Source organism: Psammomys obesus, unplaced genomic scaffold (assembly GCF_907164565.1).
Source record: "Psammomys obesus unplaced genomic scaffold, mPsaObe1.curated_primary_1811, whole genome shotgun sequence".
NCBI lineage: Eukaryota > Metazoa > Chordata > Mammalia > Rodentia > Muridae > Psammomys > Psammomys obesus.
The window spans coordinates 3,937,546-3,965,361 of record NW_026596134.1 but is presented as its reverse complement, the minus strand read 5'-3'; the positions used below and the strand labels follow the sequence as shown (position 1 = coordinate 3,965,361).

Genomic DNA, 27,816 nt, shown 5'->3' with positions numbered 1-27,816 from the left:
TCCCCCGCCGCCCGCCCCCTCTCCCCCCCCCGCCCGCTCGCCGCCTTCCTCCCTCTGCCTTCCTTCCCCACGGCCGGCCGCCTCCTCGCCCGCCCTCCCGCAGCCCAGGAGCCGAGGCCGCCGAGGCCGCCGCGGCGGAGCCCTCAGCCATGGCCTCGGGCGACACCCTCTACATTGCCACGGACGGCTCGGAGATGCCAGCCGAGATCGTGGAGCTGCACGAGATAGAGGTGGAGACCATCCCGGTGGAGACCATCGAGACCACGGTGGTGGGCGAGGAGGAGGAGGACGACGAAGACGACGAGGACGGCGGCGGCGGCGACCACGGTGGCGGGGGCGGCCACGGGCACGCTGGCCACCACCACCACCACCACCACCACCACCACCCGCCCATGATCGCGCTGCAGCCGCTGGTCACCGACGACCCGACCCAAGTGCACCACCACCAGGAGGTGATCCTGGTGCAGACGCGCGAGGAGGTGGTGGGTGGCGACGACTCGGACGGGCTGCGCGCCGAGGATGGGTTCGAGGACCAGATCCTCATTCCGGTGCCCGCGCCGGCCGGCGGCGACGACGACTACATCGAGCAGACGCTGGTCACCGTGGCGGCGGCCGGCAAGAGCGGCGGCGGCTCTTCGTCGGGCGGCGGCCGCGTTAAGAAGGGCGGCGGCAAGAAGAGCGGCAAGAAGAGTTACCTGGGCGGCGGGGCCGGCGCGGCGGGCGGCGGCGGCGCCGACCCGGGCAATAAGAAGTGGGAGCAGAAGCAGGTGCAGATCAAGACCCTGGAGGGCGAGTTCTCCGTCACCATGTGGTCCTCAGGTGAGTGCCAGCGGCGCGCCGCTGCTCGGGATGTTTTTGTTTTGAAGGGAAGCCATGTTTTATGTGTGTGATGGGCGCCGCCATCTTCTCCGCCCGGGCAAGTATGGCGGCCCCAAAAGATGGCGGGGGCGGCGGGCCGCGAAGATGGCGGCGCGGGGGAGGGGCGGCGCCCGGCTAGGCCGCAATGGCGTAGTTTGTAGGAGCGGAAGCGGGCTGTGGCGGCGGGCGGGGAGGGAGGGGCCGGCGCCCCTGCACGCCCGAGCCAACGGACGTGCGGCGGGCCGGTTGAGGGCGCCGCCCCGCGCTGGGCCACCCGCCGAGCGTTGACAGGGCCGTGGCGCGGGGCGGGCGCGCGCCGTTCCGCCGCCGTCCCCTGGGGGGGGGGGTGTCGGGGCCCCGCCCCGCCCCGCTTCCTTGGACGCGTAGCGTCTCCCCGAAGCCCTTCCCGGAGCAGGCGGCGCACAGCCCGCCGCGGCTGCCCCGCGGTCACGCCGGCCCGGGCCGTCGCCGCTGCGGGGCGGGACTTGGGTGGCACGTAGGGCTCTCGTGTGCGGGTTCGGCGGCCGTTGGAGCCTGTCACTCGCGCTGCCAACGCGCTCCTCGCCTGCTTGACCTCAAACGGGAGTTATGGAAAGGAGGGGCCGTGGCATTTCACTGGTTTTTACGCATTGTGGGCTTTTTTTTTTTTTTTTTTTTTAAGTGTTGGGCCCTCTGCAGATAGGCTGGGCTGTATGCACGGCTGAGGACATTTGCCACCAAACTAATAAAAACCGCGTAGTTCTCAGTATCTGTAGCCTTTTTACTTTTCAACGGTAATTCTTGTTTCCCCATGAAAAGAATTATAAACAGTGGATAATTTGTTTTGCTCTTTTAATGCTGATTTTGTCGAAAGTCAGGAAAACCCTGGAGGGTGCAAAAGAGCTCCCTTGATGAGTGAAATCGTTTTAGAGCTAGGGAAAGGCTGTTGACTGTTCATTTTAACCCAGTACTACGTTAATGTGCTAGCCAGCTTCATTGTTAGGGTAATCCCACCGTAGCTAGTTTCTAGCCCTTGTGATGATTAAACTTGATTAGTTTGAGAGCTCCTTAACACTTTACTAAATTTTCATGTTTTGGTGGAGCCTCAATATGTGATTTATTAAAATGTTAAAATTCAGAGGAAAGAGTTAAATAGATAAAAACCTGGTCTGGTAGTATCAAGACGGGAAGGCAGGAAGCTTGAAGGGTCTGTTTCAGAGGAGGGAAAGAGCCCTACGGAAATCTAATAGGAAGTGCTCAGGGCGCTGTACTGCACTGAATGAATCTCTGGTTACAATCTGCTCTGCACTTTATCAGGAGCTATGTTTACATGAAACTTAACTAGCCAGTACACAGTAGTTAATTAGACAATGCCTTCCACACATTTTGGTCTCTACCAGTAGTTTGTATACTGAGATGTTTAAACCACAAGTCTTTTTTTCCTCCTTTAATAGAAATGGAATAATGAAAGCAGGTTTATGGCTTTAGATAAAGTTATCAAATTTGGAGTACCAGGTACATGAACCATATAAAACTTATAAAATACTTGTTTTACATGTTTGGTATTTGATCTTACCAAATTGTTAACTTGCTTTTCCATGAAGAACAATACTTGGTAGTGTGGTATTGATGGAAGTACTGGGTATTTGAGGTGCCAGTTTAGGGGAGAAAGTGAAGGGCTTGGCTAATGTGGGTTAATTTACAATTCAGTCAGCACTTAGTCATTACTTTTCTTGTGTGACTGGCTGCTTACAAGGCACATAGAGCAGCTTGGGGGCATTTTAATGTCTATTTCTTTAAAACCTTAATTGTCTAGTGTGTTACTGAGTAGTCTGCAGAAAACAGTGGTTATAAATATTTGATGGCAATAGTAAGGGATGGCCTATTTCCTCAGAAATGTCTTGTGGTAAATGATCCTTCTTGCCTTTGTGGCTTGCAGTTCTTACCAAAAAGGAGCTAAGTGTTGTGTGGTCAACTATGCATGTTCCAAGTTAAGATTCTGAAAATAATTTAATCTTCAGAAGTGAATTAAGATCGTACAATAAGTGAAGAAATATAAACAGATTAGCTTAGTTAAATGTGTCATGTATGTTTGCTGTGGTAGGAAAAGATCTCATTTGATCCTAGACATGAGTTGCATTTCCACAGTGTATAGTTTATTAAATTAATGAATTAGATTGGCTAAACTAGGAAGCCACAGATTTACATAAGCCCCAGACTTAGTTACCTGAAGTCCTTATAGAGATAGTTGTATATGTGGGTAGTCTTTTGTTACTGTTTTTCCAGACAGGGTTTCTCTCTGTAGCCCTGGCTGTCCTGAAACTAACTCACTGTAGATCAGGCTGGCCTGAACTCAAGAGATCAACCTGCCTCTGCCTGGAGTCCAGTGAAAAGGGGCTGCGGGAGTGCATCAAAAATGGCAGGAGCCACTGCAACCAGCAACATTGTGAGTAGTCTTAAGGCAGTAGTTATTTGGGTGTACCTCTAGGGTTTTGTTGTTGCTTTTAACACATTTTAGTGGGAGTTTATGGAAAATGTATACTTGGGTTCTGTGGCTCTCTTTGCTTTTGTGCTGTTGTCCTCCTTGAACATCAGAGTGACAGCATTCTTTGTTGGGCCCATGTTTTGATTCAAACAGTAGAAAAGCACTATAACCAATATTTGTAGAAGGCATAGAGAGAAGGCTCTTTTCCTTCCTCTTGGTTTTCATAGTTCAGTGGTTTCTCTGATATCAGATACTGCAGTGATATTGTGTGACAGAACTTTTCCTGGGGAGAGGCAACATACATGTCTACTCACCCCAGATAGGGAATCCACTTGAGAGCAAAGTATTTATACCACCAAAGTCCAGCTTGTTGAGTTTTATTGGCTTGCTTATAGAAATATGGGTGAGGGGTCACTTACAGGAGCAGAAATGACTCAGACAGCTGTGTCACCAAAACTTATGCCAGTGTGGGTGACAGCTCACAAGACTTGGAACCTGGAGCAAACTGCCCAGCCTGCAGGCAGCTCATCAGATTGGAGAGTGTCTTTTCCAGGTGTCTCGGTGCTCTAAACCTCTTCCAGGCTGATGGTCTGGTCAGTTCAGCTTCCTTCTGAGAGTTACAGCAGGGAGGGCCCTAGAGAATTTGATCAGTTTCAGGGACTTCCTGAATATTTTGAGTTATGCATCTTCCTGCTTAAGGAGTTTCCTGTGTAGGATGGAATGTTTCAATCACCTAAAAAACTTGTTATACAACAAATGATTATCGTTTTTTTTCTACTTGCAGTTTTTTTGAAATCTGATCTTATCGTATAGCCCTGGGACTCACTCTGTAGACCAGGCTGGCCTCAAACTCACAGAGATCCACCAACCCCTGCCTCTCCAGTGTTGTAATTAAAGTGGTGTGTCACCAGAACCTGCCACTTCTTGGTTTGGTTTGGTTTGGTAGTGGGGAAGGGGGTTGTTTTGCTTTTGGAGGTAAGGGCCTGACATTGTGGCTCAAATTGGGAGTTTAGTCATAAATCACCATAGTGGCTTCGCAGACCTCTTAGCAGTCATTCAGTCCCTCTCTTCCCACTAGTCTTAAATTCTCTGTGAGTTTGCCTGTCCCACACACTTTATACAAATAGGACTGGACAGCTGGGCATGGCGACACACACTTTTAATCCCAGCACTTGAGGCAGAGACAGGCTGAATTTTTTCGAGTTTGAGGCCAGCCTGCCCTACAGAGCCTGTGTTTTGAATATTTGTTGTTATTTTCAAATTGTTGTTTAGTTTCTTTCCTTCATTATTGACAGCTGCATTGTTTTGTTTTGTTTTGTTTTTTTCAAAAATAGTTATCAGAAGCATAGGAATGAATTTATTTTTATATAGCTAATAAAAGGAAATCACTTGCCAAAAGCATCCAGCTTTGAGAGAAACTTAAGTGGCTTTAATTATCTTCTTCTTAATTATTAGACCTAAGAAGGTGATCAATTGAGTAAAAACATGACACTGAGAAAAAAAATACTAAATTGAAATAAAACCAAATTGTTATATTATTCCTTATTCTACACATTCAGAAAAACTCAAGGTTTGTCAGTGATCTTCATTTGCCATTCTTCTGTGGTAATCTTGTTTGCCACATTATCACAAAGTAGAGAGACATAATCAAGCGCCCCAAACTCTCCAAAGCAGTGCTGTCAACTATATGCCCTACATAAAGCAACTTCAGTCTTAGTCCCCAGTTCTGGTCCAGTGACTAAGAGCTCCAGCCTTTGTGACTTTTGACTGTCCCCTGCAGGTTATTAACCTTTCTTTTATCTGCCAGTGACAACGTCCTTCTGCCAATAGCAGAAAAGTCCATTTTAGGAAAGGTTAGGGTTCCTGTTCTATCTCCTACCACTAGGCCGGGGTAATAGATGCTCAGTGGTTAAGAGCACTGGTTGCTTTTCAGAAGGGCCAGGTTTGAGTCGCAGCACCACTTGTGACTCACAACTGTCTCTAACGGGGGTCTGGCATATTCTGGCCTCCTTGGGCCACCAAGCATGCATGTGGAACACATAACATACATGGAGGCAAAACATGTGTGCTCATTTTAAAAAGAGGACAAAGACCTACACCCAGGGGGTTATGCTTATAAGGCATTTCTTGTTTTGAAGTCTGCTAAGGCAGTCCAGTCTCTGAAAACTGAGAAACTGAGGATTCATAACGGGCCTTTAATTAATGGGACAGTTATTACAGAGAGATTTCCTAAGATATGCGTTGTTTTGTTTAACTTCTCCTCTGTCTCAGATGACTGATTCTCTGTGTTTTTGCTTCTACTTTGAATAAGAGTAAAAATAATTGAAATAGGGAGAATTTTTTTAAAGTGGAAACTTTATAGTTTCAGAACTCTGAATATTTATATCAAATTTGTATTGCATAGTTTTATCAGAAAAGTACTCCCCCAGCTTTGAGTTTAATGTGGGTGCTGAACTCTGAACTTGAGTCCATCAGTCTTACCAACCATCTCTTCAGCGCCCCCTCCCTTTTTTGTGAGCAGTGCGTATGACCTAGGTGCTTAGGCTGGCCTCATACTTGAGGCAATCTTCCTGTCTCAACTTTCTGGGTACTGTGTTTATTTGTATTTCCTAAACACGTTTATTTAAAACTATGTTTTAAAAATTCTATGTCTGAAACTTGATTTGGATATTGAAAACACTAATTTTAATTCGTTAGTTTACTAGGAAATAGGGAGATCATAGGTGTTAGTCAGCTGGTATACTTGTGTATATGCCCTTGATCTGTGGTCTCTGAACATGAGGTGGGTCATTTCCTAACTGTAACTATCTTGTTAGTGTGGCCTATTGTGGCTTTTTGTGGTGTGAGGATCCAACTAGAGCCTTGTATACACGAGGCAGGCACCTTCCCACTGAGCTACATATCAACTCTATGATTAATTTTCAGTAGCAGTCCAGTGGTTTCAAGAAATTGTACTGGTAACCACATTGTAATTGCTCTCTAGGGAACACTGGCCAAAGCTTCTGTCCTTGATATTTTGCTAAATGAGGTAGAGGATCCCTAAAGTCTTGTCCTTTTTGTTTTGTTTTCTTTGGAACAAGAGTCTGCGGTGTAGCCTAACCTGGCTTTAACCTCAAGGTGATCTTTCTGATTCAGCCTCCTGGGTGCAGAACTTACAGATGTGGAGGACCATGCCTAATTTAAATTTTTTTACTTTTGTTGTTGTTTTGGGTTTTTTTGTTTTTGTTTTTGTTTTTGTTTTTGTTTCATGTATTGAATGCAGGGCTTCATTGTGTTAAATGTGTACAGTTTACCACCTAGTCACACCCTGGTCTTCATTTTCAATCTTTAAAGCAATGAAATTGTTCTTCTTTAAAAATGACCCAAGTATTTAATAGGAAGTCATACTTAATTTCTTCAGTTTCAGTCCTGGGGAAGAACACAGGTCTCACACACTTGGTGAGAGCTCTTTTGCTGGGCCACGCCCAGCCCTCAAATCTAAGATGACAATCCTGTTACTTCAACTTTGCACAGTGGTGTTGGGTTTTTCGAGACTGGGTTTCTCTGTGTAGCCCTAGCCCTGGCTGTTCCGGAACTCATTCTATAGACCAGGCTGGCCTCAAACTCACAGAGATCTGCCTCTGACTCCTCAGTGCTAGGATTTGGCATTGCACGGTGATTTCTATCATTGGTAAAGTTTATTCCTGTACAGATTCACTATTCCTGAATAGTGAATACTGTCATTTCAGTGTGGGTTTGGATGGTGTCAGTGCTGAGATGTTTCTTGATAAAAGTGAAGCCACACTGGCCAGAGATGGGAGAGATGGGTACTCAGTCCAGCCAGCAAGTACATGCTTGTATGAGTAGGTGAGTACGTAAATGAGGACATAGCAGAATCATTGGAGTCAACTCTAATGAACTTCCTTCCTGGTGATCAAGATGAACAAGGAAATTACGCTGTCCTTACTTGATACCAAAATGAAAAAGCTAAGAACAGGGGCTTTGCCTGTAACTTGGGCACAGGTAGGCTTAAGAAGGATTACATGTATATATACATGCCACAGAGTGCATGTGGAGTTCAGAGGACAGCTTTCAGAAGTTGGTTCTTACCATCATGTCAGTTCTAGGGATCCAGCTGAGGTCACTGGGCTTGGAAACCAGTGCCTTTAACACTGAGCCATCTTCCTGGCCCCAAGAAACATGTCTTTCTTAGAAGGGAAGAAAATGTGGTTCTTTTGAGAAAACCATACTCATGTCTTGCTTGCACATTAGCCCTTTTCTAAGTACCTCTTCTTGCTTTCTCCCCTAAATCTCATGTTTACATCTGTGGTGAACTTTTAACAAACACCAGTTTTGTTTTAAAAACAAAAGAAAAAAGGAGTTTGAGAAGATAGTTTAGCAGTTAAGAACACTGGGTGCTCTTGCAGAAGACTTGGGTTCAGTTCCTAGCACTAGTAGATTTGCAACGTTTTGCTCAAGTTCCATAGATCTGATGCCCACTTTCTTCTGTTCCCTAAGGGTATTGTATATGCATGTATATGTAGAGGCACTCAGACTTACACATAAAATAAAAATATTTAAACAGAAAGAAAGAATGGTGCTGCAGGTTATAGCTGAGGGGTTAAATGCTTGCCTGGTACGAGCTCAGGTGTTAGGTTTGACCCCAGTATTACAAAAGGAAAAGGTGTGACTACTGAAGGGGACTCCTGATAGTCAGTGTACATCCTTCAAGTAAAAAGGTTGTGTTAGGGCAGACCAGATGGTTTTGGGCAGAAGGTACTTGATGCTTAATGATGCAAGCCTTTTAAGCGAGTTTAGATCCTCTGAAGTTTGAAGGTAAGGGTTGACTCCTCAGAGTTGTCCTCTGACCTCCACTCAGGTGTCACGGCACACGACTAGCCTCTCCCATGACATAAACACACATGTACACAAATAATAAAAGGAAAACTTGCCACCATTATGTTGTGTTTCACAGTAATTCTTAGATCTGTCAGAGATGTCTAAAAAGTCTAAACCTTGAAATATTGCCTAATTGAAATGTCCTGATTTCTCATCTTTTTTATTTTTCTTGAGACGAGGTCTCTCCATGTGGCCCTGGATCTTGCTTTGCAGACCAGGTTAGCCTTGAACTCAAAGATCCTCTGGCCTCTGCTTAGGAACTGTGAGGTACCATGCCCAGCTCCTCAATCTTGATGTGCTTGCTAGGGGTTATTGAGCTGGGGGATCTTTAGAACCATTAAGCCTAGTGGAGAAGAACTCATTTCATCAGGTTTTCGATGTTCTGGCTTCAAAGGTATGAAATGAAGGAAAGGTTTACATTCTGTGAAATACATTAATTTGAGTGTGAGGTTGTTTGTGAGTGAAAGTTTGAAATCATACTTGAAGATGTGTTTTGTTGTTGTTGTGCTGAGATGGAACTAAGGGTTCCATACTTTAAATCTTAAATCTTCAGTTTAAAGTCTTTATGTGACTTTGTTGTACTGTGCTGAAAAATATCCCCAAATTTACTCAGGCCTTAATTCCTGGAAAAGTGTTGCTTTATTTATACCTGTGATTGAACTAAGGTTCTTGAGGCAGGGAGAGGATCCTGGATTATCTAGATTATTTGAGCCCTAAATATAATCACACCAGTGTCCTTGCAATCACCTGAAGAAGTCAGAGGGAGAAGAACCCCAGGCAAGGAAAGAGGTGATTAGGAATCAAGTTGTGAGTTGTGATGGTGCAGGAGTCATGAGCCAAGGAATGTGGCAACCTTGCCCACCTCCCAGCCTCAAGAGGTAAAATCTTCATAGCTAATAATGACTCTGAGTCCTATCTCCAGAACTGTAAGCCACCATTGGAAGGGACTACTGTGTTTTGGGTTTTTTGTTTTTGAGACAGGGTTTCTCTGTGTAGCCTTGGCTGTCCTGGACTTGATTTGGAGACCAGTTTGGCTTCAAACTCAGAGTGATCTGCCTGCCTCTGCCTCCCTGAGTGCTGGGATTAAAGGTGTGTGCCACCATGCAACTGGAGGAGACTACTGTTTATGCACATTGACTGAAGGTAGCTGGCAAATATCTGTTCCATAGACGTGTGCTCATCCCTAGCAGCCTGAGACCAACTGTCTATTCCCCTTAAACAGAGGAGGGAGAAGAGCAAGAATTTTTGCTGGGCATAATAGCATACGCATCTGATCCCAGCACTTGGGAGGCAGAGGTAGGGGGATCTTGGTGAGTTCAAGGCCAGCCTGGTCTGCAGAGTGAGTTCTGGAACAATCAGTTATATAGTGAAATTATCTCAAAAGAAAGAAAGAAAAAGAAAAAAGAAATAAAAAGTTGGTATACTCAACATTCCAGATAGAATGGTTGATATTTTAACATACTCCCAATATTGTAAAGTAGGTTTTATTCTTGTTATTTAATGGTGAGAAAACAAACAAAAAAGGCTATGAGTGGAGGATGGAGCTGTAAGAACCAAAGGCCTTGGAGGAAAGAGACTTCATTGTAGGTGTTGGAGGATAAGAGGCAGGCTTGGAAAATTGTCTTTATTAAGTGCTTTTTATCAAGCACCAAAAAAAAAAAAAAAAAAAAAAAAAGTTGTGAGGAAAACCTGTTTGGTTGGTACAAATTAGTTAGAAGAGACTGCACTTTTGCCTGCTAGACCTAGAGCCCTCTCAGTGTGGGCCCCCCTCTTTAATTCTCCTCCCCATCCCCCAGGTAGGGTTTGTGTAGCTTTGGCTGTCCTGGAACAGGCTGGCCTCAAACTTAAGAGATCTGACTGCCTCTCTCAAGTGCTGGGATTAAAGGCATGTGCTGACGCCCAGCCAGCCTTTTCCTGTAACATCTTTCATTAGATCTTAGTGACTAGAGCTTTGTTTCTTATCAGACTGAAAATAATCATTGGTAATGGGACTCAGCTACCAGGAGGGACTAGTCTGTAACACCTTTCTGTCTTTAGGGTAGTGCTACGTACAAAAAGAGATTGTTGAATGTAGGTGAGTGGCTCAACCTGCTCACTCAGATGGTGTTGCCTAGACTTAATTTCTTCCATAGCTGCATCTAGGGCTATGTAGGTCTGCTCTGGTTGTTCTGGTCATCTGCATCTGGGCATAGTGTAGTGGGAATGCAGGACAGACAATTTTAGCTTGACATTCTCAACAGGGCACTCTTGCCACTGTACTCCTTTTCAATCAGTGTCTTATGTTCTTAGCCTTTTCCAAATAGGCCCTGATTTACCCTGTCCAATCTGGTTCCATGCTAACTTTGCCTTCAAAGGAAACTGTAGCAGTGAACTGCTGACGGGTATGTCCAACCTGTGGCTTGTGGGCTGTATGTATCCTAGTATAGCTATGAACATGGCCTAACACATAATGTAGATGACCGTGTCAAAAGATTGGACATGTCTATCCCCTGGATCTGGTGCATTAATCATTTTTAAACCAGTATTAGATCATTTGTTTACTGAACATAATTTGCCTAGGTTTGTGTGCAGTATCACCAGTTGTAGTTCACAGAAATCAATATTGTATTTGACATTTAAAGTAGATCAGCGCGAATTCTGTGCAGAATTTTTTTTTTCAGTATTTTGTGATTAAAAGAATGTAATAATAGCCAGTGCAAAAGGTTTATGTGGTATGTGCATGCCTGTAACCAGCCCTAGCACTATAAGGAGGTGGGGCTGGAGGAATATGAGAGCAGGCCAGCCTGGACCACCTAGTAAGATTCTAACACCAAAAAGAATAAGGGGCTGAAGAGATGGCAACTCTGCAGTTAAGGGCACTTACTGCTCTGGCAGAAGACCCAAGTTTGGTTCACAGCAGAAGATGCTGGAAGTTAAGAATGCTGCGTTGCTGGCACTGCAGAAGTGTGGGTATACGGTGATGATGAAATAGGTCATCCAGCCCTGCTCTAGGCTTCCACTTGTTCTTCCTTCTTAACTATTTGATGTCCTTTGCAAGTCTTTGTTTCTTCCATTGTTGGAATTACAGGGTGCCCCTGGGACCCTTACTGTTTTCAGTGGGGGTGTTCATTGTTTCTGTGGCTATAAATGAAGTCTGTATGCCAGCGACTGGCACCGTTCTCTCCAACGTAGATTGCTTTTTATTCCCTGTGCTTGCTTTCTGACAGCCTGCATGGGCATCTCAAAGCAAAGAGAAGCTAGATTCCTTCTTCCACACCTCATCTCTCTTCCTCACTCAGCAAGTGACACCACCACCCTCCAAGAAATGTATCTGGTTAATAAACTATGGTTTAGTCTTCTAAAAGAAAGCTTCACAGTGTTGTAAGGACCTCTTGGAAATGTGTTCATTTGGTACTAAATCACATTTAGTAGGAAAGAGACTGATGTTTACTCTCTGTGTAGGTATGTGCACATGTGAACACAGGTCACCTGGGTCCAGAAGAGTGCATCTGATCTTTGGGAGCAGGGGCCATTGGGAATGGAACTCAACTCCAGGTCCTCTGCAAGAGCAGCACACATTCGTAACCTTCCTCAGTTATCCCTCCAGCCCCTGAAACATGTTGTGACTTTGAGACAAGGCCTCAAACTCACAACTTGCCTTACTCAGCTGCCTCATGGAGTGCTGAGATTAAAGGCGTGTACCATCCCACCTGGTCCTACTTTGATTCTTTGTTTGTTTTTGGTTTTTTGTGTTTTTGTTTTGTTTTGTTTTTTCTAGATAGGGTTTCTCTGTGTAGCCTTGGCTGTCTTGGACTTGCTTTGTTGACCAGGCTGGCCTTGAAATCACAGAGATCTGTCTGTCTCTGCCTCTGAGAATGCTGGGATTACTGGCATGCCACTACTTTGATCCTTGACAGCCTTCAGCTGGGACTGGGATCTCAGTGATTAGGCTAGACCCATAGTCAGCAAATCCCAGGGAGCTAAATATTTTCTGCTCCCCCAGAGCTGGGATTCTACATGCTACCTGGCCTGTGTTTTTACATGGGTGCTGGAGAACGAACTCAGGCTTGTAGAACAAGCATTTTACCCCTGGCTGTCTCCCCAGCCACTCTTTCGGGTTCTTTATACTCTTCAGTATAGTAAGAACTGAGCCTCAAAAAAGTGCTTTCCCTGAGATGGAGGTGTGGCTTCACAGAAGTGTTTCATCACTTAACTTCCCCCTCTAGAAGTATGCTCCCTGAGAGTAGAGACTATATTGCTGCCACTGACAGGCATCTTCAAGGCCCTGGCCTATACATATGGAACCTAGGCTGAGAGTTTTCTCTTGTGTATTTCCAGGCTGCCCTCAAACTTGCTTTGAAGTTGGGGGGTGACCTGTGCCCCCCCCCAAAAAGTCTGATTTACAGACTTTTATCATTGGGTACAGATTATGTGGTAATGGGTTTTGACTAATTCAGGGCTCATGCTAGATGAGTACTTTACCAACTGAGCTACATCCACAGCCCTTTTCTTTTATCTTTGTATCAGAAATGTATATGAACAAGCAGTCGGCGGTTCAGATACTGCCAGCCCACTGACCCTTTCAGTTTTCTCAGTTAAGATGGTTGTCGTGCTGCACAGCTATAACCCCAGCAGGAGAATAATCACAAGTGCAGAGATGGCTAGCAAGACATTGAGGCTGGGGAAAGTGGAGAGGAAAACCAGCTTCCCTGCCTACCATTGTGTTTCTTTACAGTTGGTTTTGGTGTGGTTGTGTATGTAGGTAAGAGACTGGCCTTGCTAAGGACAGAGCAGGCTGAAAACCAGAAATGAGATGAATCTGACAGTGTGGAGTGCCATTTGCTGGTATTTTAATTAATGTAGCTACATCAATTAAATTTCTTCATAGACTCCATCCATCCATAGGAAGATACCGTTATCAGCACATGGATGTATTGTGTTTTTCCTAGTTCCTAAGAGACACTTGGGCTTAAGGGTTCATCACACAGGGTTAGGCTTAAGAGTTTACAGCCAATAAAAAATGTTTCATTTTCTTGAAAGAAAGGGGGGGAGGTGCCAGTGCTGGGGAGATGGATAAAACTCAGATCATACTTAGAGGAAGAAAACAGACTCATTGTCCTCTGACCTTTTAGGTTTATACCTACAACTTAGCCCCAGTTAAGTTGCTTAACTTTTCCATGCCTCTGTGTCTTCTTTGTAAAATTAAAGGGGAATGTGTGTAATGATGAAGGTAGTGCCGTACATAAAATGAACAGTGAGTAAAATATAATTGCTATTATGTCAGATTTCTAGTGTTGATTTAACAGTGTTTTCTAGACTGAATGCTTGAAGTAGGCTGTGGGAGGTGGTGGCAGAGGTTCAGGCTCTACAGACCAATGGGGGAGGGAATGAGGCTCAGCAACTGAAAGTACTTGTTGAGAAAGCTAGATTGAAGAGTTTGAACCCTGCTAAGAATGAAAGGAAGGAACTGACCCCTGAATGTTGTCCTTGACTTTGTACCTGTACTCGCACAGACATCCACATTGCCATACAATAAAGTGTTTTGTTTTGGTTTTTTCAAGACAGGGTTTCTCCGTGTACCCCTGGCTGTCCTAGAACTCACTCTGTAGACCAGCCTGGTCTTAAACTCAGAGAACTGCCTGCCTCTGCCTCCCAAGTGCTGGGATTAGAAGTGTGTGGCACCACCACCCAGCAAATTAAATATTCATAAAACTTGTTTTTAAAAATAGAGTGGTAAAAGATTAGAGCGGTGGTTGGGTTTTGTGTCTGCTTGGCTTTTCCTTGCTTGGAGTGATTGAATTTATTGCTTGACTCTAAAGAATATTCTTTTTTTTTTTTTTTTTTTTTTAAATGTGCTAGTTTGTGAATGCATAAAAGGCAAAACTGAGACATGAGAAGTCAGTCAGACAAGGGTAACCCTAGAGCTTATATAATAACAGTACACTCATGGAGAACCCAGGAAATTGCTGGGCGGGGTGGTGTACTGCGCACCTTTCATCTCAGCAATGGGAGGCAGATGCAGAGCCAGGTGGACCTGAGTTTGAGGCCAGCCCGGTTTGAAACATTCCAGGACAGAAAGTGCTGTACTAAGAAACCCTGTCTTGAAAGAAACAAAGTTGGGGAGGGAGACTAGATTTTCCTGGTAGGCTAACTCAGAATACTAATAATGTGAAGGTCTTTGGGGCTTGATATTGATGGTTTGGGTGACCTAGGAGAAGAATCAGGAGTTCAAAAGATGGAGGACACAGAATGCATAGTTGAGAATTGAGGTGGTAGCTATAAATAGTTACTTAAGATTTCACTGAAGCTATTTTTGTGCTTTATTCAATGTATTTATATAGTTAAGATGATCAATCTCATGTGTTTCAGATGAAAAAAAAGATATTGACCATGAAACAGTGGTTGAAGAGCAGATCATTGGAGAGAACTCACCTCCTGATTATTCTGAATATATGACAGGCAAGAAACTCCCTCCTGGAGGGATACCTGGCATTGACCTCTCAGACCCTAAGCAACTGGCAGAATTTGCCAGGTAAGTTGTGAGAACATTTCTGTTCTAGGAAATACTTGATTTTTGCGAGATGTATTGTTTTTGTTACCAAGTGACAGTGGTGGTTTGTGTTCTTTCTCTAGGAACACCTCTGAAACAAAAGCAGCCACTCTTGGTTTTGGTAAAAGCTATGTTGTTAATGTGTGAAAGGCAGCATGTTAGGTCTTTGCAGACTATGAGATGAGGCAAATACTCTGGTTCCACAACTGGTTTTGCTTGGGAGTTAGGAAATTGTACAGGAGTTGTTTTGAGGTGGCTGTACATATTGCCTCTGTTCCTCTTTGTTACAGTGTGTCCAGGTTTATCCTGGGTGCTTTGACCACAGAAGAAATTTCACCAGTTTATAATTTGGTGTGGGATAAGTGTAGCTCCAGGTGTTTTGTTAATTTAAGCTAACATGGTAGGGCTTCTGTGGCTGTCCAGGCTGAGGAATCAATATCTGTAGTCACCGACACGTGCTTGTTTGTTTTGCCCGAAATAAGCTGGGTTCCTACAGAAGGCTGGTTTTATTGGTTGGTTTTTAGTGGTGTAAGCAGTTTTTATGATGAAGTGGTGGGGTAACGGGAGCACTAATATGTAACATTTTAAATAAAATGGAATTGCTAATAATCTAGCAGCTTCCCTTGACTGAGGTTGAACAGAGCCATTTATTTTTCATTTGTTATGGCAGGGAGGAAGAGCTTTGGTCATGAAGGGTTACTTTATAGTCCAAGGTGGATTGATCCCCTTGGGTATGGGAGAAGGTTTCAAATTGAAGGCTGAAGCTAGAATAGTGGGCCAGACAAGAGTAAACAGTAGAAATGACAGGAGGTACAGAATGTTTGCTGTTTGTCTGGTTGGAGATGGAAAAAGGCTACCAATATCTACCTTAAATCGTTACACTTTAGTCAGTGTTGAAAGTGGCCAACATTTATTTAGTGACTAAACATTTATGTGGACTTGATGGTTTTAGTAAGGAAGTTAGAGTGAAGCCATGTAGGATCAAGATATTGTGGAAGTTCTAAAAAGGGAAGTTTGAAGAAACCCTTGTACTTGTAGAGTAAGAGGAGGCCGTGAGAGTAGAAGAGAATTGTTTGAATAGAGACTTGGAAGGGTGCAGCAGTGTGGCTAACAATGAAGCACCCTCTAAAGACCAGGGGAGGGGAGAGCAGAATCTCTGTTACACATTGCAGCACTGTTTGAGTGGCAAGGTGGAAGACTGAACGAGAGAAGCTATAGACCATGAGCAGTACAACTTAGGGATTGACTCTCTCTTCCCCTATGATATCTCAGAGCACCCAGGATAAAGAATCTAAAGCCCAAGGAGAAGGCCATTTACAAAGAATGATGTCATGAATGCCATGGCCGCAGCAAGTGATGAGAAGACAGTACAGCAGTGTTTAAAAGAAGCTCTCACTGGGACAAGTCTTTATGTAGGCTAGGGCATGCCTGGCTGTGCTGCTGAACTGGAGTGCAGCCCTCATGGTCTTTTCTTTTATAGTCAGCTCTTAGGACTTTAATTCGTATTAGAATTGTGTGTTGTCTTACTCACTTTGCTGGCATGTAAAAATAAGAAAGTTTGGCATCAGGGTTGAATTACATCCCTTAAAGATCATGTTAACATGGACTTTATTAGTGATAGAGAGAACTATGTGAACCTATGTGCCCTGTTATTTTCAAGTCTCCATATCGTGAAACTCTGTGTTGTCATGGAATAGGGTATTGTGGAAGCCTTTGACTGAAACGCTGACAGCAGAATACCAGAAAGTGCCAAGTTTCACTGTTGGGGATCAGACTATATGATCTTTACCAATTATGACAAAACTTGTCCTTATGGCCTCTTCTGACCTCGGGGCTGTGATTGGAGAGTTACATTTGGGCCCTGAGCTTTTAGCTTATGGCTGAGAGTTTGTATGCTTCTCTTTTCCATCCTGGGGTAGTATGGGTGTGCTGTCCTGGACTTGAGGCTTACCAAAGAATGTTTCAGACCTCTCATCCTCCACCTAGACTACTTAGCATATTTAACTAGGTAGAAGTTAAAAAAAAAAAAAAAGGTGGTATTTTGTGTTTTTTCAAAGTCCTGTCTTTAAAGCTGAGGAGTGGGATTACTTGGTTTTTAGTAAGTAGCCCTAGGCTTACATATAACTAAGTCAAGTGCTGTATATTTTTGTTATCCAGTCCTCAGGAGAAGCACATAGTCACACTCAGCTGCAGAACTAGTTTGAAGCTAGCCCTGAGGTACATGAGGTAAAAAAGTAGGGCGGTGGTTGCACCCCCCTTTAATCCCTAGCACTCAGGAAGCAGGGTCAGGCAGTCTTTGTGAGTTTGAGGGCAGCCTGGTCTACAGAGGAGTAGCCAGGGCTTTACAATGAAACCGTGTCTTGGGGGGGGGGGGAAGGTCCTGATTTTGAGTTGTGGCCACAGATGATGGGGGAGGGGCACATCTTTTACTGAGTTACCTGTCTTAAAAACTTGGTCAGAGACTGGGCCCTGTCTCCTATTTTAAACTAGGTGGTTCTTTTTTTATATTTACTTAAAGCTGGCACTGTGAAATCGTGTAGTCTGCTGGGTATGGTGAAGAAACACCTGTAATCCTAGCACTTGAGAGGCTAAGGCAGGAGGATTACAAGTTCAAAGCTACCCTGGCCTCCGTAATGAGACCCTGATGCTGGCAGAGGATAGCTGAGTGATGACAGAGACTGTCCCAGCAGCCTAGGTCCTGCCTGCTTGCTTTGTCTGGTCTGAGTTTGTTGTGCTGGGGAGGCTTGTTCTCCTTAGCTCATTGCTGGAAGACTTTGATCTCTGCTTCTGAGACATTAGTATATTGGCATTATTTGAGGCTTTGGTTTATACAGTGGTTTCTTTAAATTGTGTTGGGAAGTTGCTGCAAGGGTGACTTGTGGAGTTTAGTCTTGATGGTGGTGTATCTTCCATATGTGACAGGATGATAGATGTACTATCATGTCCAGCAGCCATGTCTTCAAACATGCCCTCCAGTGTCATTAGAGTAGAAAACTGTTACGGGTACCTTTTTTGCTTATGTCTTTCTGGTTTTTATGTCTTTTTCTTTTCGATTTTTGGTTGGAAGATAGTTTCGAATATCAGAACCTTATGAATTGTTTAGCATAAATGACATAATTTTAAAGAGTGAATTCATTTTGCTAGGGGTAGTAGGTGCTTATAGATCCAACCATGCAGAAGGCTGAGGCACAAAGTTGACAGGCTCATGACCAATCTGGGCTACCTGGTTGGGACTCTGTCTCAAAAGTCAAAAGAGCGAAAGGATGAATTCATTTCTAACCGAATGACCAGTGATAGTAGTATCTGGCATTGCCCAGGTGTCTATTGTGTTGTCTTTGACTCTGTGCAGCTCTGAGGTGGGGAGCATTGTACCTGCTTACAGAGTAAGAAACCGAGGCTGAGAAGTTGAGTGATTTGCTCAAGGTCATGAAGCTACTAGAAGCCAACTCCAAGTCACATATCCATTCTGTCCTTGTCCTCATCGTGTCTAGGTCTGTAAAGTATCCCAATCAATGAAAGAAAACTTAAGTAGTGTTTTCTGGTGCTAGGCCTGGGTGGGGTGGGAATGGCCTCCATTCTTCATTTGTAACAGCCTAGCTGCTCTAAAGGAAGAACCACTCTTATAGACAGTTAAGTCCTCCATTGATTCTGAATCTTAGGTTTGTCCAAATGCATTGTACATTTTCACTCTAAAATTAATACTGATTTTAAAAATGACGTTTTAAGGGGAAAAAAAAACAACACCATTGAGAGTGGTGACATACATCTATCACCAGCACTTAGCATGTGGAAATAGGAAGGTCAAGACCAGTCTGGGATACATGCTGAGAGCCTATTTTCAAAAACACCCTGTTAAGACTTGAAAAAAAGCAGATGGTGGTGGAACAGTTGTTGGGCAGTATGGTAGTGTATGCCTTTAATTTCAGCACTCAGGAGGAAGAGGCAGGCGATCTCTAAGTTTGAGGCTAGCCTGGTCTACAGAGTGAGTTCCAAATGGCTAAGGCTACATGGGAAAACCTTGTTTGAGGGGTCAGGAGAGGGGAGAGACTTGAAAGAATCTCTGCTGTTTCATGCTGATCTGACCTCTAGGTGGTGCAGTAACACTGGCCTCCTTCTGCTACTCTGAACCGAACCCCAAACGTTAAATTTACTGGCAATTACGGCAACAGACTAGAAGGAATTACACATGTACCTAGCACTTAAAAAGTGGAGACAGAGCCAGGTGCAGTGGCACAGCCTTCTGTGCACTCTGGGAGGTAGGGAAGAGCGCAAAGATTGATCATCAAGCACTGTAGTAGCTCTTCCTTTCTAGGCATAGAAGGTTTGGCCAGGTTGCCTACTTTGACAATGTAGGGAGAACCAGTCATTCTGTCCCCAGGTTTGGGTGGAAAGAGTAACCTGGCCTTCTGTTATTGAATGATGTTACAGTAGGCCATCTTTGGTACATTATTGGACTATTGGCTTAGTTATTGCTAGGATATCAACCTTCATGGAAGAGGATGAGGTAGCAGAATTCGGAATAAAAATATTTGTTTTTTGAAATTCAAAGCAGTTTTCTAGAAACTCATTTCTTGCCCCTAGATCATATACAAGTTTATAAGGAATTCTCGGAGAGGTTTACAGAAAAACCAAGTTGCTTGAGGAAGTAGAAGATGGACTGGTTCTCAGTTGGCAAGCCTCACCTAGGGTTCTTCCAGCTGACATACTACCAAAGTTCTTGTCTCACAAGGGAGCTCCTAAGCCACATCAGAAATTGTTTAAGCTAGCTGTGGTAGCAAAACAGTCTCCAAAACAAAGAAAAATTAAAAGTCCTATAAAAAACTGTGCTCTTCAGCCTGCCATTATGGTGCACGCTTTTAATACCAGCAATTGGGAGGCAGAGGCAGGTACACCACTGAGTTCAAGGCCAGCCTGGTCTACAGAACAAGTTGCAGAAACCCTGTCTTAAACAAGACACAGAAACAAGACACATAAACCCTGTCTTAAAAAACAAATAAACAAACAAACAAAAAGGTGATGCCACCGGTCCACCAGTGACTTGGAAGTAGCCAGTGTGCATTTGTGGTTTCCTTTGAGAGCTTTTATTACATGGGTGTAAATAATTCTGTTTAAGGTGATATATGTCTGTATGATGTGGACCTATTTTGTATGTGTGTGTGATTATTCGTTACTGTTTTTTAAAGGTGTTGTATATTTTTGAGACACTCCCATGCCCATTTATTGTTCCTGTTTTTATAAGTTACCCTTGTCATTGAAGTAGCTGATTTGGGATAACTTGCCATGGCCTCATCCCAACAAAGTGATTAGTCTGCAGTTGTCAGGGTTGATGATCTTTGTGGGGCTTTTGGTTTTTAACAGGGTTAAGTGGGAAGAGCAGGTGTTTGAGTCACACCATAATAGTGATGGTGGTGCCACTCCAAGCCACCCCAGCAATGCAGCCCTTCATGCATGAACACCAGCACTCTCGATAGAAGTCAGAAGAGCCCTTCCTGCCCATCGCCTCAGCAGTCTGGGCAATTTGGTCCTTACTCCTCTGTGGAAAGAGAACATCATTAGTGTTGGTGCTGCAAAGAGAATCTCAGGGGCAATTTGATTGATGCTTGTTGAGTGTGACCCACTCCTACAAATCTGTCTCTCTCTCTCCCTCTCTTTCTCTTTTTTTTTCAATAAGAATGAAGCCAAGAAAAATTAAAGAAGATGATGCTCCAAGAACAATAGCTTGCCCTCATAAAGTAAGTAATGCGAGGGGAGTGTCGGTTAGACTGTGCTCAGGCTGCAGGCAGTTTGTGAGGGATGTGCACTTTATTTTCACTTTTGTAACGGAAGCAAAGTGAGGAATTAAGGGTTTTGGTTTATAAACACGAGAGACTTGTTTAGTAAAGGACATTAAAGTCTGTTAAGTGGGGCTGCGGTAGGGCCAGTGTTTTTATTCCTGCATATTGACTGTACTGTGTTAGTACTATACTCTTAGGACTTTCTTTTTGGACCATTAACAAGTCTATCTTAGGACATTGGGTTGTACTTACCCACAGGTCTTTATGAGACTCTAAGCTCATGACTATAAATTATTTTGGATATTGTTAGAATAGACCAAATAAAGGCTTTGTAATTTCCTTCAGTTTTCTTTTTACCTGTTAATTGTGCTACTAGAAGGGTACATAACTGTTTTCAAATGCAGCTGGTCTTTAAAAGTAAAAAGGGGTGTCTGAAGAAAGTACTTTGAGGTGTTCAGGATTGGTGGTCAGTGTTCAAATTGGATTAGACAGGGAAAAGATGTTGAGAAACAAGGCAGAAGAAACCATGAACGGAGTAAAGGCTTTTTAAAAACAGCACTTGGAGAACAAATGTGCTTTGATAGATGTCTACTGAAGACCATGCACCCGAGTCTCTGTGCTGCTTGTAAATGCTCGGAGTGTGGAGGTGGGGATACATGGTGGCTGTTAACCAATCCAGAAGTAAGATGCATTTGAAAACTGTTATGCCATAAGCGCCGGGATCTCTTTGCTGCTCTGTATAAATGGGAGCTGAAGCTAGAGGTCAAGGTGGAAAACTGGCTTTCCCCTCCCTTTTGCCTGTGAAGCTGTCTAGTGGTGACCTGTGCTGTCCTTCTGTCATGCTGTCTCACCATTTCCCCACTCACTCCATCATGGGCAACAACTGCAGAAGAAATTGTTGAGGACATGCTGCTCTCGGGCACCACACATCCATCTGCCTCCCCCGCACTGGTATCGCTTTGCCTGCCTCTTCTTTTTCCCAGTGTCTCACCAAATAAATTTCTTCTGTAGTTGCCATTCCTTGGAGACCCTCTTGCTTCTTTCTCTGTCAAGAAGGGGAAAGAGGCAAAGAGAGAAGAGGGAACAGTAGGCGATGGAGAATGACAGCCCATTGTTGCAGCACAGAATACGGGGCCCACCAAAGGTAGTGGTGGACTACCGTCATTTTAACTCGTTTATTTCTCAGTGCTTCTGTTACTTCATCTGGGGGTGTAGCTGGGTGAGGCGGCTGTCATGTAGCTGGAAGCCAGGGTGCTGGGTTCTACTCCCAGCCTGGCTGGTTACTGCTAGTAGTGTGACCTTGGGCAAGTCTACTTCAATACATCTCTAAGCCTCAGTTTCCTCAGCTGTAAAGCACGGGTTTGCAATAAATAATAAGGCCTTTTTCTCAGCTGTCTGATTTTTTTTTTTTTTTAATTCTTTTTTTGTCTTAAATAGCTTAATGTTCTGTAATGCCAAGTAAAGCTAAAGGGGAGGGCTAGGGAGGTTGTTATGCTGTTAAAAAAAAAAAACACACATCAGTAAAGGCTGTTCAGTGGTTGAGTCTTTTCTCAGTTTGCAATGTGAACCACTAAGCTTCTCTCTCTGTTTTAAGGGCTGCACAAAGATGTTCAGGGATAACTCTGCTATGAGAAAGCATCTGCACACCCACGGTCCCAGAGTCCACGTCTGTGCAGAATGTGGCAAAGCGTTCGTTGAGAGCTCAAAGCTAAAACGACATCAGCTGGTTCATACTGGAGAGAAGCCCTTTCAGGTAGAGCCAGTTCTTGTTCCTCAAACTGCAAGCTAGGGTGCTGCACAGGGTGGTGAGGTCAAGCACAATGCGGGGCGGCGGGATATCTTATTCCCACTTCTGCTATGGCTCCTTGAATGTCCGCTGAGTTCCTGGTTACTGTGTGTGACTGCAGGTGTTGGGTATTGGATGGATGGTGTTTGTTGGAAGAGATAGGATTGTGTGAGCATAGGCCCACGCTAAATCTCTAGCACATACACAGGGACTCAAAAGGTCCTATGTTTTGGTAGTGAGTAGTGTGTTGAATTACGGATAGAAGGCTTATAAGTGCTGTGGCTGCAGCTCCAGGTAATACTTGGTGCTCTTATAGAAGCAAGTGAGTTTGTAACAGTTCCTTGTGACAGTTGGCATCACTAATGTCTTTTTACATTTTTATTTATTATTTATACAGTATTTTATCTTCATGTATGCTTACATGCCAGAAGAGGGCACCAGGTCTTATTATAGATGGCTATGAGCCACCATATGATTGTTGGGAATTGAACTCAGGACCTTTTGAAGAATGGCCAGTGCTTTTAACTTCTGAGCCATATCTCCAGCCCCTATCACTAAATGTCTTAATCATCTCTATTTTACTCTCTGGGGTGTCTCTGAAAGTATTCGAGCTTTAAACTTGTACTTAGGAAAACACTTCTGTTTTTTGAGAGCTAGCTGTCAATTCTAGAATATGCTCAGAAGGTCCTACAGGGAAGAAGGAAACACATTCAGTAAAATAGTTGGTGGTTTGCATCTGAGCAATGAGCCATTGACCTTCAGAATATGGTGCCAGTTACCAAATGGGTTGATGTCTGGTTTTTCCTTGACAGTGCACATTCGAAGGCTGTGGGAAGCGCTTTTCACTGGACTTCAATTTGCGCACACATGTGCGAATCCATACCGGAGACAGGCCCTATGTGTGCCCCTTCGACGGTTGTAATAAGAAGTTTGCTCAGTCAACTAACCTGAAATCTCACATCTTAACACATGCTAAAGCCAAAAACAACCAGTGAAAAGAAGAGAGAAGAGCTTCTCGACCCCGGGAAACTTCTTCAGGAGTATGATTGGGAATAAATATGCCTCTCCTTTGTATATTATTTCTAGGAAGAATTTTAAAAATGAATCCTACACACCTAAGGGACATGTTTTGATAAAGTAGTAAAAATTTAAAAAATACTTTAATAAGATGACATTGCTAAGATGCTCTATCTTGCTCTGTAATCTCGTTTCAAAAACAAGGTGTTTTTGTAAAGTGTGGTCCCAACAGGAGGACAATTCATGAACTTCGCATCAAAAGACAATTCTTTATACAACAGTGCTAAAAATGGGACTTCTTTTCACATTCTTATAAATATGAAGCTCACCTGTTGCTTACAATTTTTTTAATTTTGTATTTTCCAAGTGTGCATATTGTACACTTTTTGGGGATATGCTTAGTAATGCTGTGTGATTTCTCTGGAGGTTGATAACTTTGCTTGCGGTAGATTTTCTTTAAAAGAATGGGCAGTTACATGCATACTTCAAAAGTATTTTCCTGTACAAAAAAAAGTTATATAGGTTTTGTTTGCTATCTTAATTTTGGTTGTATTCTTTGATGTTAACACATTTTGTATAATTGTATCGTATAGCTGTACTGAATCATGTAGTATCAAATATTAGATGTGATTTAATAGTGTTAATCAATTTAAACCCATTTTAGTCACTTTTTTTTTTCCAAAAAATACTGCCAGATGCTGATGTTCAGTGTAATTTCTTTGCCTGTTCAGTTACAGAAAGTGGTGCTCAGTTGTAGAATGTATTGTACCTTTTAACACCTGATGTGTACATCCCGTGTAACAGAAAGGGCAACAATAAAATAGCAATCCTAAAGAAAGATTATGGCAGAAAGAGATCTGTAAGCACAGCCTTATTTTCTTCTGTTGTCCAGAATACTTATACTTCTTGAGCCTCCCAGAAATTGGAAGCTAAATAAAGCAACTCGAGTTTCCTTTATTTTGCACTCAGTGACAGTGACTGTGATGAGATTTGTGCACGGACACTTAGTATTTCCTACACGCCCTGAATTCTGAAAGAGCAGACAGGAGGCACCCCGAGCTAAGGAACTACCTCAGAGCACACCAGATGGCCCGTGGCGACAGGCTTGCCCTTGATACCTGGTGCGTGTGGGAGTGGTGCCTTTGCGTGGGGCCGGATGCTTTCTGAAAGGAAGGCACCAACTGGCAGTGGGTGCACCAAGGGAGGATGGGCCTTCCCTCTTCCTCATCACTCAGGCTGCCTTCAGTGGCAGTGGCTCCTTGGCTTGTCCAACAGGAAGTCCCAGTGCAGTCCTTACTAGATGCTAGCAGATGTAGCAGTTGAGTGCCAGTAGCTGTTTGATGCTTGTAAACACACTAAGTGCAGAGCGGCAAGGCGATTAGATTATTAGAAGGTTGTACTCAGTGAGTACTTGTCATGTTGTGACCTCTTCAATGTATGAGTATAATTTTTGAATTTTAAGGTCAAATACCGGACTTGTTGAATATTTTATAAACTGCCGTGATACATCAAAATCTCATTTATTCAAAATGCAAACCTAACTGTCTGTCTTTCTGTGCTGAATGCTTGACTACAAGGTAAAATGACAAACCAATACCAGATTAGTCATTAAGAGGCGGGGAGACCAATCAGTTGAACACTTAGCCCGATTTCTTACAGCCTCACCAGAAGGATCGGTGACCTGAAAACAGGCTCTGGAATTTTGAAGTGCCTTCTGAACCATACATGGAAATTGTAACTTGGGACACTTGTTTTATTTGTCCGGAATCTGTTACCCAGTGGGTATTTGACGGGACTGAGCTCATCAGCAGACCTAGCTATGCTCTGGATGCCAGGCTTTGCTGTGCTTGGCAGTCAAGAGAGAGGTAAGCTTAGAGAGTGCCCCTTCCAAGCCAAGTGCCCCCGTGTGTTGCTCCTCCAGGCCTGGGCACAGCTTCTGGCAGTGCTTTTGTGAGCACCCAGGCCTTCGTTCCCTACCATCAGGTTGAGCATTCCCAAATGCCCTGCAGTAGGAGTCCAGAGCCATGATGCCCTTCCTCTCCCAATGTTGTGCTGCCCTTGAGCCTGGCCCTGACACTTCTCAAGACCCCTGCCCCAGGTTCCACAGCAGAGCAGACCTGTGCTATGGGAAGCCCTGCCAGCCACCCTGAGTCAGGCCCGTGTGTGGAACGAGGCCTCATCCTCTGTGCCTTGATCCCTTGGGAGATGCCCTGGGCTCTCTCTCCTGTCCCTTCCTGTCCAGGTGGAACAGTCGTCTTCGCCCTTTCTGTGTTGGCATCGTCTTCTCAGTGTGCAGTTCACTTCTGTTAGGAGTTCATTTCAGGTTCAAACACAGCTTGGTGTGCAGGTCCTCACTGACTGCACTTTGGGCTTAGGACAGCAGCAGAGGGAACTAACATTGAATGGCAGTGGCCAGAAGAAAGCTGCTTTTCATTGGCTTTGGCGTAAACCCATTCTGCTTGTTAGAATTTATAATTTTATTATAGGTGTAATTTACTAAACTTTGAAACGGTGTTCTAACATTAAGTCCATTGTCTAGAGATTTAATCTGATTTGTAAGTAATACTGATAGACATATTTTCTTACATCTGAGCAGAAATAAATGCATGTTTTTAGCAAATGTAAAAACTCCAGAGGATAAGTTTACACCCAATAAGATGTTGTTTTCTATTTTTGAATTTGTTATTTGCCCCTCTTTGGTAGTGGGGTTGGGGGCATATTATCTACACAGAGCTGTCACTCCAGGGTGACATTTATTTCCCTCAGAGATGCTGAGCTCACGCTGTGCTGGTCCCGTGTACTGTGTGTACCTTACTGGGACTCCAGGCCTGAGGAGCTGAGGAAAACCAAGACTCCTCCCCCACCCACCCCCAATTTGGTTTCCATGCACAGGTTTGTCTGCCACTTGTTTTGCTAGGTTTGGGGCTGTAGAACTGTTCGAGGGGATGTTGTGTGCAATGCCTGCCCAAGTTTCTAGGCAGAGTTTGAGCTTATGTCTTCACAGCGATAAGAACCTATTATCAGTGAGGTGTGCGGTGCTCCAGGGGTGATACGGTGCTGCCCTGGCTAGCGCCCACCCACCTTCCCACTCTCCAGGACTCACCTGTGGTATAACCCTCAGATCACTCACACTAGAGTGAACATCTTATGACCCAGGGAGTCTTGCTCTCTAGTTTTACCCACTCTCCACTATTGGCAGGGACTTGGACCACTTCTGTCTTTCCTCAGTTCTCCAGAATTGGCATGATTTAATCAGTCTGTAGTGTTTTGTGTTTTTCTTTGTCAACATCTGGCCTACGGCAAGAGCAGGGACTTCAGGGACAGAACAGGGAGGTGAGAACAGAGTTTCCAGTAGATGCCATGACTGTTAAAAGGCTTTGGCCTAAGCCAGCCTTTGGCTAGGATGTTGTTTGAAACTGTGACCATAAGAGGGCCCCCTGTCTGACTTGGCAGCCCTTTGGTATTAGCCCTTTGGTGACTTGAGCATCTCTTCCTGAGCCCAGGCCCAATGGGTCCTGGCACTTGCACTCTAGCTGATGATAGGAACTCAGAACTCCAAAACATAAGTGCTTGCTTGCAGCACTTCATATCCTGTGCTTTGGCTGGTCAGAACAGAAGATATTCCATGCTTCAAATCACTCACCTCCCAGTAGCATTGACCATGTCTCCAAAATACTGACCTTTTCCCAGAGCTTGTTTCTGCTGAGTGTGCTCAGGTGCCTTGTTTGTCTCAAGATGGCTAAGTACAGGTCCTTCAGATGAGTGGCACCAGTAGGAGAGAGTAGGTGTGTGGTCAGGAGGGTTCCTGGCATCATCTTCGAGTATAGTCGGTCAATACGGTGCCAGGAAGATCACCCTCCAGCTGGGACAGTATGTAAACTCTATAGGGAGGTGTGGGAGGTAGTCGTGAGCAAATGTCACTCAGTCCCTTATAAAACCAGTTAAGGGAGCGTTGGAACGGAATGTTGCCAGGAGGTCGGCAGGCAGGCTGCACCCCTTTCTGGAGACCTTTGAGGAAGTTGTATTAATTGGCAGCACACTGCTTGACATTCCACGGAGTTTATGATACTACTTAAGACCACTCAGACACCCTAAGAAATGACATTGGGTATGGGCGCCTGTGCTGCCTATGTCCGCATCCCTGCCTGCAGCCACGTGTCTACATACATAGCGTAAGGAAGGGGGAAGGCATCAGTAGCAGAATCACCAGTGGTTAGACCGATGTCTACAAAGGACAAGAAAAGTTATTTTCTGGGAACTCATAGGCCCTGGCTCAAGGACTCTGCATTGTGTGTCATGTACATCTCTTAAGTGTTCTTTGCTGTTCTGGAATTGTCCTTGGTTTTTCCTTAGCTCATAGATCATAGACACAGAAATATTATAGTATTTAAAGCATTTGCATCAAGCATCAGATGGCTTCGCATCCAGAAAAACATGGTAACTCAGTTTGAAGCACCAAGCATGTGTAACATGGCTCTATACAATACAATAAATGCTAATGTTAAGCTTT

The 27,816-nt window shown here is 44.2% G+C and overlaps 1 protein-coding gene across 1 annotated transcript; it reads left to right on the top strand.

The window, feature by feature from the left end:
- The first annotated feature begins 21 nt into the window (after positions 1–21).
- On the top strand, positions 22–27,816 carry Yy1 (YY1 transcription factor). Its single transcript, XM_055592847.1, has 5 exons — positions 22–819; positions 14,549–14,711; positions 20,401–20,461; positions 22,098–22,256; positions 23,102–27,816. Exons 1-5 carry the CDS (start codon positions 150–152, stop codon positions 23,282–23,284), a joined length of 1,236 nt encoding a protein of 411 aa, XP_055448822.1. The 5' UTR covers positions 22–149; the 3' UTR covers positions 23,285–27,816.

Coding starts and splice junctions, on each gene's coding strand:
- Yy1 (XM_055592847.1), top strand. CDS start 150: ATGGCCTCGGGCGACACCCTCTACATTGCCACGGACGGCTCGGAGATG. Junction 14,712..20,400: donor CAACTGGCAGAATTTGCCAG/GTAAGTTGTGAG, acceptor TTTTTCAATAAG/AATGAAGCCAAGAAAAATTA. Junction 22,257..23,101: donor CTGGAGAGAAGCCCTTTCAG/GTAGAGCCAGTT, acceptor TTTCCTTGACAG/TGCACATTCGAAGGCTGTGG.